The following is a 15442-nucleotide window of genomic DNA, read 5'->3' as shown; positions in this document are numbered from 1 at the left end:
GTCTACTAGATGAGGGTATAGTCTACTAGATGAGGGTATAGTCTACTAGATGAGGGTATAGTCTACTAGATGAGGGTATATCCTACTAGATGAGGGTATAGTCTACTAGATGAGGGTATAGTCTACTAGATGAGGGTATATCCTGCTAGATGAGGGTATAGTCTACTAGATGAGGGTATAGTCTACTAGATGAGGGTATATCCTACTAGATGAGGGTATAGTCTACTAGATGAGGGTATAGTCTACTAGATGAGGGTATATCCAACTAGATGAGGGTATAGTCTACTAGATGAGGTTATAGTCTACTAGATGAGGGTATAGTCTACTAGATGAGGGTATATCCTACTAGATGAGGGTATAGTCTACTAGATGAGGGTATAGTCTACTAGATGAGGGTATAGTCTACTAGATGAGGGTATAGTCTACTAGATGAGGGTATATCCTACTAGATGAGGGTATATCCTACTAGATGAGGGTCTAGTCTACTAGATGAGGGTATATCCTACTAGATGAGGGTATATCCTACTAGATGAGGGTATATCCTACTAGATGAGGGTATAGTCTACTAGATGAGGGTATATCCTACTAGATGAGGGTATAGTCTACTAGATGAGGGTATATCCTACTAGATGAGTGTATAGTCTACTAGATGTGGGTATAGTCTACTAGATGAGGGTATATTCTACTAGATGAGGGTATAGTCTACTAGATGAGGGTATATCCTACTAGATGAGGGTATATCCTACTAGATGAGGGTATAGTCTACTAGATGAGGGTATATCCTACTAGATGAGGGTATATCCTACTAGATGAGTGTATAGTCTACTAGATGAGGGTATAGTCTACTAGATGAGGGTATAGTCTACTAGATGAGGGTATAGTCTACTAAATGAGGGTATAGTCTACTAGATGAGGGTATAGTCTACTAAATGAGGGTATAGTCTACTAGATGAGGGTATAGTCTACTAGATGAGGGTATAGTCTACTAGATGAGGGTATATCCTACTAGATGAGGGTATATCCTACTAGATGAGGGTATAGTCTACTAGATGAGGGTATAGTCTACTAGATGAGGGTATATCCTACTAGATGAGGGTATAGTCTACTAGATGAGGGTATAGTCTACTAGATGAGGGTATAGTCTACTAGATGAGGGTATAGTCTACTAGATGAGGGTATAGTCTACTAGATGAGGGTATATCCTACTAGATGAGTGTATAGTCTACTAGATGAGGGTATAGCCTACTAGATGAGGGTATAGTCTACTAGATGAGGGTATAGTCTACTAGATGAGGGTATATCTTACTAGATGAGGGTATAGTCTACTAGATGAGGGTATAGTCTACTAGATGAGGGTATAGTCTACTAGATGAGGGTATAGTCTACTAGATTAGGGTATAGTCTACTAGATGAGGGTATAGTCTACTAGATGAGGGTATATCCTACTAGATGAGGGTATAGTCTACTAGATGAGTGTATAGTCTACTAGATGAGGGTATATCCTGCTAGATGAGGGTATAGTCTACTAGATGAGGGTATAGTCTACTAGATGAGGGTATATCCTGCTAGATTAGGGTATAGTCTACTAGATGAGGGTATATCCTACTAGATGAGGGTATATCCTACTAGATGAGGGTATAGTCTAATAGATGAGGGTATAGTCTACTAGATGAGGGTATATCCTACTAGATGAGGGTATAGTCTACTAGATGAGGGTATAGTCTACTAGATGAGGGTATATCCTACTAGATGAGGGTATATCCTGCTAGATGAGGGTATAGTCTACTAGATGAGGGTATATCCTACTAGATGAGGGTATAGTCTACTAGATTAGGGTATAGTCTACTAGATGAGGGTATAGTCTACTAGATGAGGGTATAGTCTACTAGATGAGGGTATAGTCTACTAGATGAGGGTATAGTCTACTAGATGAGGGTATAGTCTACTAGATGAGGGTATAGTCTACTAGATGAGGTTATAGCCTACTATTGTACAATATTCTCCCTATTATAATTATGTGTACATTAATCTTCCAACATTACCATGGGTCAGAATGCATCAAACCACAGTTTTCTTTCTTTCCTGCATAAAGGCTCCCCAAACTTGTTTTTAATGATTCATAAATACTTTCCTTTTAATTTTTTTTTTATTTTCCTAAACCTAAATAATCTACAAGATCAGAGTATTGGTGCTGAAACTGAGACAAATATGCATATATTTAGATGGCTTTCTTTCATTGATCCCTACAATTCTGAACCCGTTCTCTCACTATATTGTAATCTGTCAAGAAAATTCTAACTAAAAGGTACACCGTATTTAAATAAATGTCTTGATAAATGTACTGAAAACCCTATTGAATGAAAACGCCACGAGAAAATCTGTTGGCCAGCAAGTGGGAGGGGTTTTTAGCGGTTGAATGAAATGTATTCAGAGCGCATGAGGTAGCCACACACGCAGAGCGCTTTATGCGACTGAATAAGGTGGTCTGATGCCACGATCAAAACAACTGGGAACTGGGAACTCTGTAGAGTAGTAGAGTAGAACTCCGACTTTCCGTCCTGAAGATCACTGACGTCATGATTTGACCTGGTATTTTTCCCCGATTTCCCAGTTGTTTTGAATGCACTGAAGTCGGAAGTCAGAGATTTCCCAGTTCCCAGTTCCCAGTTCCCAGTTCCCAGTTGTTTTGAACGAGGCATAAATACCAAATACTGAGAAGTGCGTAGAAAAGGTGTACGTAGGAAAGGCATACATTCCTAAATCGGAAACAGGCCCTAGCAGAATCCATTCCACTGTTTGAAAGAGTTACAGACAGCTGAGGGAATAACTGGGTATGTTGGTAAAGAGCTCAACCATATACACTGAGTGCACAAAACATTAGGAACACCTGCTCTTTTCATGACAGACTGACCAGGTGAATCCAGGTGAAAGCTATGATTCCTTATTGATGTCACTTACTAATTCCACTTCAATCAGTATAGCCGAAGAGGAGGAGACAGGTTAAAGAAGGATTTTCAAGCCTTGAGACAATTGAGACATGGATTGTGTGTGTGCCATTCAGAGGGTGAATGGGCAAGACAAAAGATTTAAGTGCCTTTGAACGGGGTATGGTAGTAGGTGCCAGGCGCACCGGTTTGAGTGTGTCAAGAACTCCAACACTGCTGGGTTTCTCACACTCAACAGTTTCCCATGTGTATCAAAAATGGTCCATCACCCAAAGGACATCCAGCCAACTTGACACAACTGTGGGAAGCATTGGACATGGGCCAGCATCCCTGTGAAACGCATTCAACACCTTGTATTCACCATTCCCCGACGAATTCAGGCTGTTCTGAGGGCAAAAGTGGGGGGGGGGGGTGCAACTCAATATTAGGAAGGCGTTCCAAATGTTTTGTTTTGGGCTGCCATATCATTGCTGTTGTCCATCACTTTTACCTGAAGTACTTACCTCTGCTGTGGATTGTATTGCACTGAGGCTTTTTTCTTGTGGTTCTTGTCAAACTGTTTCTATACTCCTCAGTGTGGTACAGAGGTAGAGGAACATTGATTCAGCTGGCTTTAAATGCAGGCATGCCAGTGCTACTACATCAATATATCTCCTTGTACCATACATACATTGGAGACTTGTTACAAGTAGCTTATCAGTGTTTCCAGATTTCTATGAAATATGACCTATAATTACTTACAATATGAGTGAAATAGTTTTCCTTAAAAAAAAGAGGTAATAAAGTATGTTAAAAAAGCAGCTTTTCTGTGTTGGAATGGTGTGGGCATATCCCAACAACAGAATGTTGTGGGTGTATACGTCATAAAAAATATTCACGCAAGTATACAGACTGATTGTTCATCATTCCTCTAGACTGCTGATTGGCCAGTTTATCCTCCTCAGGGAGATGACATCATGTTCTATGAGAAAATAGCAAGCAGTTTTGAAACAGTTTGTTTGAGGTGGGGGGGTTAACAGTTTGTTTGAGGTGGGGGGGTTAACAGTTTGTTTGAGGTGGGGGGTTAACAGTTTGTTTGAGGTGGGGGGTTAACAGTTTGTTTGAGGTGCGGGGGTTAACAGTTTGTTTGAGGTGGGTGGGTTAACAGTTTGTTTGAGGTGGGGGTTAACAGTTTGTTTGAGGTGCAGGGGTTAACAGTTTGTTTGAGGTGGGGGGTTAACAGTTTGTTTGAGGTGGGGGGGTTAACAGTTTGTTTGAGGTGGGGGGGTTAACAGTTTGTTTGAGGTGGGGGGTTAACAGTTTGTTTGAGGTGGGGGGGGTTAACAGTTTGTTTGAGGTGGGGGGGTTAACAGTTTGTTTGAGGTGGGGGGGTTAACAGTTTCTTCTCCAATTTATGCCTCTGCCACAAATACGAGTTTAGGACGAGTCAACAACATTATTTGGAGTTAACCAAATATGAACTTTTAAAAGTGAGATTTTCACTGGGCAGTTACTTTAATGCTTGAGCAGCATAGAAGCAGCATTGGCTTGGCAGATTTGCTGTGTAATGAGGTACACTAGCGGGCTGAGGTCGACACACCTTGAATAAACTAAACCACCCTCATTTAATCTGTGTGCTGTTAAAGATAATTAGTTGGTGTTAAAGATAATTAGTTGGTGTTAAAAAGAAAGGTGACTGAGTCATGATTGCATAATGAGTATGATAATATCAAGTTAACTAGAGTGGGGTCTCGACCGCTATTGTAAACAGTCACAGCTCGTTTTGGTGTGTGTTTGTGGGGTTGCAGCTTTTCCTGACAGTTGATTAAGCAAGATAAATCATGTCAGCCCTTGAACCATCCCTTGGAGAGATAATTATGATCCTCAGGCACAATAAAGCCTGATAGCTTTAGGGGTTCCATTTGTGAAAAAATAATTACATTCTGTGTTCTGCTGTAGCACGTGTGTATACAAATTTAATACAACACACAAGAACAGTAGCTCATATTCACTTAAAAGCTCAGCTTTTTTTGCACATAAACTGACGATAAAATTACAAATACATTTGTAAAAAACTGCTTGATTTTTCAGGAACCTCAAATGTTTTTTTATGAAAAGGGACATTCCCTGGTTTACCAGAGCAGTGACCTTTAAACGTTCATAAGACACTTCACGTTGTATTTCACTTAAATGATATATCCAAGCGGATGTTTCTCATACACTACAGTAAGTGAAGACAAAAGCATATCACTTAACAGAAGCAGACAGGACTCAATACCTTAAACAGCAGCAATTAGTTCAACAGCCTCACAAAATTGGAGCTTGAATTGTGTAAAACACGGACATCTAAATTGAACAGTATACCATGAAAACACATAATAGCATGAAAGCAATGGTTTTCTTCCCCTTCTGCTCACAGCAGTCAGAACCATGGACATACATTTTTTTTATTTACTTTGAACAACAGACCACAGAATCAAAAGAATACATAGCTAATGTCTGATGGTTTTTGGTTATACAGTACAATGCATGTCTGGAACCTTCCCGGGTGGACACAAATTAACCCCTCCGTCATTCATCTGTGACCTCATCACACGGCACCCAGATGAGAGCAAGGCCCAGACCCTGACCTTTCAGTTCCCAGAGTCCCGCTGGTTTAGACTGGTACACTCCATCCCCCCACACTCCTGGCTGATGATCACAGATCTGATCTCAGAGCTGTGGATAAGGCTGTTGGACAGGGACTTGGGCCTGAGGTCGCAGGCCAGGTATGACGGCTCCTCCAATTCCGTACGGGGCGGTGAACACTGGCCATCTGGGGGTCCGTAGGCACTGCTGTCTGAGCCCCCCTCCCCGTCCCTCCCCACCTCCTCCCTAGGCCCTTTGGTGTGGGAGTCCAGTGGTGTGTTCCCCTTGGTGGGACTGCTGGATGCAGAGGAGCACTCCTGCAGCTGGGGACTTAGGGCACGCTGAGACTTGAAGTAGGGTTTGATGTTGGCCACTAGGATGGTGCTGTCCCGCTGCTCCTTGCCGAATGTGCTGAGGGTTTTTCTGGCTGCGCTGCGGTTGTGGCTGCCATAAATCTCTGTCTCCACCGTGGCCTCCATTCCCACTGCAATTAAAAGGTTGGTGCGATTATCGGCGCTGTCTGCTTGGCTTCCTACCCGTAACTTTGGCATCCAGCATCTGTCAGAATGGCCCAGCGCACGACATTCATCTGTGCAGTGAACAGATCTGTCTTGTCCTAAGGAAAGAGTTACAAAGTTGCTATTAAATGATAATCACTTTATGTTCTAGCAGTCTGAATCTTAGAAATTTCCATTCCAAACTACAACATTTTCCGTCTAGATAGAACTGCCAAAGGGGGCGGAGTTGCAATCTACTGTAGAGATAGCCTGCAGAGCTCTATCATACTATCCAGGTCTGTGCCCAAACAGTTTGAGCTTCTACTTCTAAAAATCCACCTTTCCAGAAATAAGTATCTCACTGTTGCCGCTTGCTACAGACCCCCCTCAGCCCCCAGTTGTGCCCTGGACACCATATGTGAATTGCTTGCCCCCCATCTATCCTCAGAGTTCGTACTGCTTGGTGACCTCAACTGGGATATGCTTAACACCCCGGCCGTCCTACAATCTAAACTAGATGCCCTCAATCTCACACAAATCATCAAGGAACCTACCAGGTACAACCCTAAATCCGTAAACATGGACACCCTCATAGATATCATCCTGACTAATTTACCCTCTAAATACACCTCCGCTGTCTTCAACCAGGATCTCAGCGATCACTGCCTCATTGCCTGCGTCCGTAATGGGTCCGCGGTCAAACGACCACCCCTCATCACTGTCAAACGCTCCCTAAAACTCACTTCAGTGAGCAGGCCTTTCTAATTGACCTGGCCGGGGTATCCTGGATGGATATTGACCTCATTCCGTCAGTAGAGGATGCCTGGATGTTCTTCAAAAGTGCTTTCCTCTCCATCTTAAATAAGCATGCCCCATTCAAAATATTCAGAACTAAGAACTGATATAGCCCCTGGTTCACCCCAGACTTGACTGCCCTTGACCAGCACAAAAACATCCTGTGGCGTACTGCATTAGCATCGAACAGCTCCCGCGATATGCAACTTTTCAGGGAAGTCAGGAACCAATATACACAAGCAGTTAGGAAAGCAAAGGCTAGCTTTTTCAAACATAAATTTGCATCCTGTAGCACTAACTCCAAAAAAAATTGGGACACTGTAAAGTCCATGGAGAATAAGAGCACCTCCTCCCAGCTACCCACTGCACTGAGGCTAGGAAACACTGTCACCACCGATAAATCTACGATAATCAAGAATTTCAATAAGCATTTTTCTACGGCTGGCCATGCTTTCCACCTGGCTACCACTACCCCGGCCACCAGCTCTGCACCCTCCGCTGCAACTTGCCCATGCCCCCCCCGCTTCTCCTTCACCCAAATTCAGATAGCTGATGTCCTGAAAGAGCTGAAAAATCTGGACCCCTACAAATCAACTGGGCTAGACAATCTGGACCTTTTCTTTCTAAAATTAGCCGCCAAAATTGTCGCAACCCCTATTACTAGCCTGTTCAACCTATTTTTCGTATCGTCTGAGATCCCCAGAGATTGGAAAGCTGCCGCGGTCATCCCCCTCTTCAAAGGGGGTGACACTCTAGATCCAAACTGCTACAGACCTATATCCATCCTGCCCTGCCTTTCGAAAGTATTTGAAAGCCAAGTTAACAAACAGATTACCGACCATTTCGAATCCCACCGTACCTTCTCCGCTATGCAATCTGGTTTCTGAGCTGGTCATGGGTGCACCTCAGCCACGCTCAAGGTCATAAACGATATAATAACCGCGATCGATAACAGACAGTACTGTGCAGCTGTCTTCATCGACCTGGCCAAGGCTTTTGACTCTGTCAATCACCGCATTCTTATTGGCAGACTAAATAGCCTTGGTTTCTCAAATGACTGCCTCGCCTGGTTCACCAACTACTTCTCAGATAGAATTGAATGTGTCAAATCGGAGGGCCTGTTGTCTGAACCTCTGGCAGTCTCTATGGGGGTGCCACAGGGTTCAATTCTCGGGCCGACTCTATTTTCTGTGTATATCAATGATGTCGCTCTTGCTGCTGGTGACTCTCAGATCCACCTCTACGCAGACGACACCATTTTGTATACATTTGGCCCTTCATTGGACACTGTGTTAACAAACCTCCAAACGAGCTTCAACGCCATACAACACTCCTCCCGTAGCCTCCAACTGCTCTTAAACGCTAGTAAAACTAAATGCATGCTCTTCAATCGAACGCTGCTTGCACCTGCCCGCCCGACTAGAATCACTACTCTCGGCGGGTCTGACTTAGAATATGTGGACAACTACAAATACCTAGGTGTCTGGTTAGACTGTAAACTCTCCTTCAAGACTCACATTAAGCATCTCCAATCAAAAGTTAAATCTAGAATCGGCTTCCTTTTTCGCAACAAAGCCTCCTTCACTCATGCTGCTAAACATGCCCTCGTAAAACTGACTGTCCTACAGATCCTTGACTTCGGCGATGTCATTTACAAAATAGCTTTCAACACTCTACTCAGCAAATTGGATATAGTCTATCACAGTGCCATCCGTTTTGTCACCAAAGCCCCATATTCTACCCACCATTGTGACCTGTACGCTCTCGTTGGCTGGTCCTCACTACATATTCGTCGCCAAACCCACTGGCTCCAGGTCATCTATAAATCACTTCTAGGCAAATCCCCACCTTATCTTAGATCATTGGTCACCATAGCAACACCCACCCGTAGTATGCGTTCCAGCAGGTATATCTCACTGGTCATCCCCAAAGCCAACACCTCCTTTGGCCGCCATTCCTTCCAGTTCTCTGCTGCAAATAACTGGAACGAACTGCAAAAATCTCTGACGCTGGAGACTCTTATCTCCCTCACTAACTTTAAGCATCAGTTGTCAGAGCAGCTTACCGATCACTGCACCTGTCCACAGCCCATCTGTAATTAGCCCACCCAACTACCTCATCCCCATATTGTTATTTACATTGTTATTTATTTTGCTCATTTGCACCCCAGTATCTCTATTTGCACATCATCTTCTGCACATCTATCACTCCAGTGTTAATCCTAAATTGTAATTATTTTGCACTATGGCCTATTTATTGCTATAACTTACTATATTTGCAAACACTGTATATAGATTTTCTATTGTGTTATTGACTGTAAGTTTTGTTTATTCCATGTGTAACTCTGTGTTGTTGTTTTTATCGCACTGCTTTGCCTTATCTTGGCCAGGTCGCAGTTGTAAATGCTTGAACTTGCTCTCAACTGGCCTACCTGGTTAACCCTCCTGTTGTCCTGGGGTCATTCTGACCCCAAATTAAATCTTTTGCCGACAAAATATGTTTTTATTCATCAATTGGTCTGAAATAACGGTAGTTGTTTAATACTATGCTCTTTATGATTCAAACAAATTTGAAGTAATTTGATTGAATTATGGGTGTTTTACTAAATGTAATAACTTCTGTTGTCCTCTGGGGTCAAAAAGACCCGCAGCACAAAGTTTACATACTGCTTGGCAAAACATCTTTGATCATGTTTCTTTGATGTGTGGGGTCAAAAGTTCTTTGATAATGTTTCTTTGATGTGTGGGGTCAAGGTAAACATCTTTGATCATGTTTCTTTGATGTGTGGGGTCAAGCAATGGTTATGACAACAACAACAACAAAAAAGTATTTTCTCACAGGTGTTTGGGCATTTCACATTTTAGTCTGAGAGAGACAGGCAGCACAATGAGGAGGCAGAAGTTTTATAATGCACAGGAGGCTTGCAAGATAATTTTTGAAATAAAAGAAAATAATGACCAGGAGGACAATGCTGCACATAATGAGGATGAATCAACTGATGAAGAGGGTTCAGGGTCAGAAGAGAAGGAACATAATGATGAGGTGATAGATCCAACATACAGACAGCATGCTACTTCTTCCTCCGAAGATTCCCCCACATCTCCTGCTGCAGAAATGGAAGATGATTATGAATATAAGGAAATGGATGAACGTGATGACGAGTAGAATCTGAAGCTGGTATGGAAGAAGAGTCAGAAGTGGAGCACTGCACCTATTATGATGAAGAATCAACAGATGAGGTAGAATCTGAAGTTGAAATGGAAGAAGTGTCAGAAGTGGAGGACATCATCTATTATGATGAAGACGAAGAATCAACAGATGAGGTAGAATCTGAGGAAGAGGACCCAGCTGAGATGGAAGAATATTTCCAGTCAAAGGATGAAACATTGATCTGGTCTTCCATCCCTCCCAGTGACCACTTGACGCGCATGTTGACAGCAGAGAGAGATACAAGCCACCATGGTCCAACTGCATATGCAAGGTCTCGGATTGATGACATAAAGTCCACTTTTGACCTGTTTCTGCCAAAGCCTCTTGAAGACGCAGTGCTGAGCATGACAAACAAGGAGGGGGCAACGCGTTTATGGCAACAAGTGGAGAAAGATGGATCAAATGGATTTGCAGGCATATGTGGGTGTGTTGATTCTTGCTGGCGTTATACCGATCTAGTAAGGAAGCTACATCTAGTTTATGGCATGCCGAGTCTGGTAGGACAATTTTCCGTGCTACCATGACACTCAAGATGTTTCATAAAATCTCAAGAGTGATTAGATTTGATGATAAAGCCACAAGAGAAAATCGCCGTGCACGAGACAAACTTGCTCCCATTCGAGATGTATGGGACAAGTGGGTGTCTCTCCTGCCGTTGATGTACGATCCAGGTACTGATGTGACTGTGGATGAGCGCCTGGTCCCCTTCAGAGGTCGCTGTCCATTCAAACAGTACATCCCGAGTAAACCAGGAAATATGGGATAAAAATATGGGTAGCATGCGATGCCAGGTCTAGCTATGCATGGAACATGCAGGTATACACTGGCAAACCGGCTGTGCGCCAGTCAGAAAAAAATCAGGGCATGAGAGTTGTCCTTGACATGACAGAAGGTCTCCGGGGAAAAACAATCACCTGTGACAACTTTTTTTACTTCACATGCTCTTGGCTTGCAGCTGCTGAAAAGAAAGCTGCATGGTGGGAACAGTACGGAGGAATAAGCCTGAGCTTCCCCTGCTCTGGTGTCAAAAAAGGACCGGGCACGGTTCTCATCGAAGTTTGCCTTCACCGAGACCCATGCTCTAGTGTCATATCACCCCAAAAAACAGAAAAATGTTCTTCTGATGAGCACTCTGCATCGGGATGCTGCTGTGAGCAACAGGGATGACAAAAGGCCCAAAATCATTGAAGATTACAATCACAACAAAGGTGGTGTTGATATCCTTGACAAAGTTACCAGTGTGTACACGTGCAAAAGAATGACAGCCCGTTGGCCACTCGTTGTCTTCTACAACATTCTCGACGTGTCTGCATACAACTCTTTTGTCCTATGGTCTGAAATCAAGCCAGCCTGGAATCAAGGAAAGTACAACAAGAGAAGGCTCTTCATGGAGGAGCTTGGGCGACAACTGGTGATACCTCACACTCAAGCGACGCAAGGTTATTCCCCGTACGTCAGCCGCTGTCAAATTGGTTAAGAAGATCCAGCAGGTCTCCTCCAGCTCTACCTCCGCAGCAGCTCCCCCTCTCCCAGTTCCCTCATGCCGACCAGCCCTTTCCTCGCCCATTACCCAAAAGGAGTAGGTGCAAATTCTGCCCTCGCCGAAGTGATTTCAAAACATCCAAAATGTGCCAAAATGCAATGCATACATCTGCAAAGATCACGCCATTACTACCTGCCTCGCATGCAACTGAGGGCTCATTCAGACTAAAAAGTTAGGTTTTGAAGTTGAAAATGTTTTGGAAATGAATTATAACATGTGTTATATGTCAGGTAATAGGTTGGAATAAAGTTGACTGAAAAGTTGAAACAGAGAAGTGATTGTAAATGTATACTGTATGCTTTATAAACAGTCAAACCAGGCGGGGTCATTTTTGACCCCAGAGGACAAAAGGTGTGATTATGGGCTGTCATTAATAAAAATAAAATGATTCAAAAACAGCATCCTCACTAAACTTTTACAAATACCACTCAGTGATAAGTCAAATAGTCAAAATAATAATAGGTCAAAATAATTCATAGTTTCATTGTATTTTTACTTAAAAACAGGGTATACTTTTATGTAAACAAGGTCTATTGGCTCTAAATTCCAAAACAAATGAAAAAAATTATAGTAATGGGTTGAACAGAAGTAAGACTAAAGATGTAACACAGAATTGATTGAAAATGTATACTGTATGCTTTATAAACAGTCAAACCAGGCGGGGTCATTTTTGACCCCAGAGGACAAAAGGTGTGATTATGGGCTGTCATTAATAAAAATAAAATGATTCAAAAACAGCATCCTCACTAAACTTTTACAAATACCACTCAGTGATAAGTCAAATAGTCAAATAATAATAGGTCAAAATAATTCATAGTTTCATTGTATTTTTTACTTAAAAACAGGGTATACTTTTATGTAAACAAGGTCTATTGGCTCTAAATTCCAAAACAAATGAAAAAAATTCTAGTAATGGGTTGAACAGAAGTAAGACTAAAGATGTAACACAGAATTGATTGAAAATGTATACTGTATGCTTTATAAACAGTCAAACCAGGCGGGGTCATTTTTGACCCCAGAGGACAAAAGGTGTGATTATGGGCTGTCATTAATAAAAATAAAATGATTCAAAAACAGCATCCTCACTAAACTTTTACAAATACCACTCAGTGATAAGTCAAATAGTCAAATAATAATAGGTCAAAATAATTCATAGTTTCATTGTATTTTTTTACTTAAAAACAGGGTATACTTTTATGTAAACAAGGTCTATTGGCTCTAAATTCCAAAACAAATGAAAAAAATTCTAGTAATGGGTTGAACAGAAGTAAGACTAAAGATGTAACACAGAATTGATTGAAAATGTATACTGTATGCTTTATAAACAGTCAAACCAGGCGGGGTCATTTTTGACCCCAGAGGACAAAAGGCGTAAGGCATTTGGGGAGGACAACACGAGGGTTAAATAAAGGTGAAATAAAAAAATATATAAAAAAATAAAGGTGCATTTGAAGTATTATCAAATATGAAAGTTAAATAATAAAATTAAATTCAGAGCCAGCTCAATCTCAGCAATAGAGACCCCATATGTCCTCCCACAGCTACTCAAATAAAAAACATAGAAGACTGAATAAATCATTTCTAGGGAATTAGTACAACCACTCCAATTTCCAGTCTGTCAGGACTGAGATCAAGAGAAAATGTGAGTTCAAAATGCATATTAAATCAAAGGGAAGAACAAAACAACAACAGTTCGATTTGGCAAAACTGCAACATGGATCCCATACATTACAATCCCTGTGCTTTTGAAGGCATATCCAGCAAGGCAGACTAACTACAGATTACAGTCAATCTAGCTAGCACATAACGTTCTGAGAACCATCCCAGCTAGCACATAACGTTCTGAGAACCATCCCTGCTAGCACATAACGTTCTGAGATCCATCCCAGCTAGCACATAACGTTCTGAGAACCATCCCTGCTAGCACATAACGTTCTGAGATCCATCCCAGCTAGCACATAACGTTATGAGAACCATCCCAGCTAGCACATAACGTTCTGAGAACCATCCCAGCTAGCACATAACGTTCTGAGAACCATCCCTGCTAGCACATAACGTTCTGAGATCCATCCCAGCTAGCACATAACGTTCTGAGAACCATCCCAGCTAGCACATAACGTTCTGAGAACCATCCCTGCTAGCACATAACGTTCTGAGATCCATCCCAGCTAGCACATAACGTTATGAGAACCATCCCAGCTAGCACATAACGTTATGAGAACCATCCCAGGTGGCACATAACGTTCTGAGAACCATCCCAGCTAGCACATAACGTTCTGAGATCCATCCCAGCTAGCACATAATGTTCTGAGAACCATCCCAGCTAGCACATAGCGTTCTGAGAACCATCCCAGCTAGCACATAACGTTCTGAGAACCATATGTTTCTTAGAGCTTGGTGAGAGCGTGGTTGTCCTATGGTTATTTAGTAAACAACCTTCCCACAACTTTGTGGGAATGTTGCAGGATAGTTGCATGGCTTTGGAATATTCTCAGCACATTTAAGGAACGTGACCAAAAAATGTTTATTCTTGGTATTTCATTTCTTTAACAGAAGATTTCCTAAAAGTTCAAACATGGTTAGATTTAATTGCAATTTTGGCAATGTTCTAGGAACGTTCTCCAACTGGTTTGACATTGGGAATGTTCTAGGAATGTTCTCCAACTGGTTTGACAAATATTTCAGAGAATGTTAAGAAACAACATTCTTCAATGGGAATATCAGTACTTCAGCATTACGTTTCCTGCAGATTTCCTCATGGTTCTATTTAATGTCATGTTCTCAAATAGTTCAGAGAACGTTAATTAAACAACGTTCTTTTATGGATATTTCAGTACTTCAGCATAACGTTTCCTACAGGTTTCCTCATGGTTCTATTTAAAGTAATGTTTCAAATAGTTCAGAGAACGTTAATTAAACAACGTTCTTCTATGGGAATTTCAGTACTTCAGCATAACATTTCCTACAGGTTTCCTCATGGTTATATTTATGGTTCTCATGGTTATTTAAAAACATATACATTCCATTCTCAGCATCAATAAAACTCTCTAACCTCTATATTGTTAAGTGTGTTCAGGTTTGTTGGCCTCACCCACTAATTGGCCACACCGGATCTTAATGAGTACTTGTTTCCTTTGAAATGGGGTCTGTTTGAATATAATGAACAGCTTTGTATGCGTAAAAAGAACATGGCATGCTAGCTCCATCCTGGTGGCACAGTGGACTAATTCCATGGATAGAGAACAGAAGATTATAGGTGTGAATCTCATAAATGTGTTTGCATGATTAATGCCTAAGGAAATTAATTTATATCTGTGCTTGAAGCTAAAAAGAGTTAACCCAAAATAATCTAGCAGTGTTATTGAAAGTATTCATTCAGTGAACGTTTTAAGGAAGTTATAAAAAAACTTCAAAATGGCCTCCTGAGTGGTGCAGCGGTCTAAGGCACTGCATTGCAGTGCTGAGGCGCCACTACAGCCTTGGGTTTGATCTCGGAAGCCCCATGGGGTGGCGCACAATTGGCCAAGCGTCGTCCGGGTCAGGGGAGGGTTTGGCCAGGGAGGGATTTCCTTGGCTCATTGTGCTCTAGTGACACCTTGTGGCAGGCCGGGCACCTGCAAGCTGACTTTGGTTGTCAGTTTACTCCAACACATTGGTGCGGCTGGCTTCTGGGTTAAGCGAGCAGTGTGTTAAGAAGCAACGCGGCTTGGCAGTTCATGTTTCGGAGGACGCGTGACTCTCAACGTTCTCCTCTCCCAAGTCCATTGGGGAGTTGCAGTGATGAGACAAGATCGTAACTACCAATTGGATATCCCGAAAAAGGAGGGGGTAAAAAAAAAAAATAT

General features: G+C 42.1%; 1 protein-coding gene across 1 annotated transcript in view; it reads right to left on the bottom strand.

Annotated features, from left to right (window-relative positions):
• Positions 1-4894: 4894 nt before the first annotated feature.
• The window catches only part of LOC121536458 (protocadherin-17), a 30334-nt gene continuing 19786 nt past the window's right edge, over positions 4895-15442 (bottom strand). The window contains exon 4 of the mRNA XM_041843741.2: positions 4895-6168. Coding sequence (XP_041699675.1) covers positions 5558-6168 — 611 coding nt within the window. The 3' untranslated portion in view covers positions 4895-5557. The remainder of the gene's footprint in view (positions 6169-15442) is intronic.

The sequence above is a fragment of the Coregonus clupeaformis genome, chromosome 23 (genome assembly GCF_020615455.1).
Source record: "Coregonus clupeaformis isolate EN_2021a chromosome 23, ASM2061545v1, whole genome shotgun sequence".
NCBI lineage: Eukaryota > Metazoa > Chordata > Actinopteri > Salmoniformes > Salmonidae > Coregonus > Coregonus clupeaformis.
Note: the sequence above shows the minus strand (reverse complement) of the source record. Positions and strands in the feature narration are given on the sequence as shown.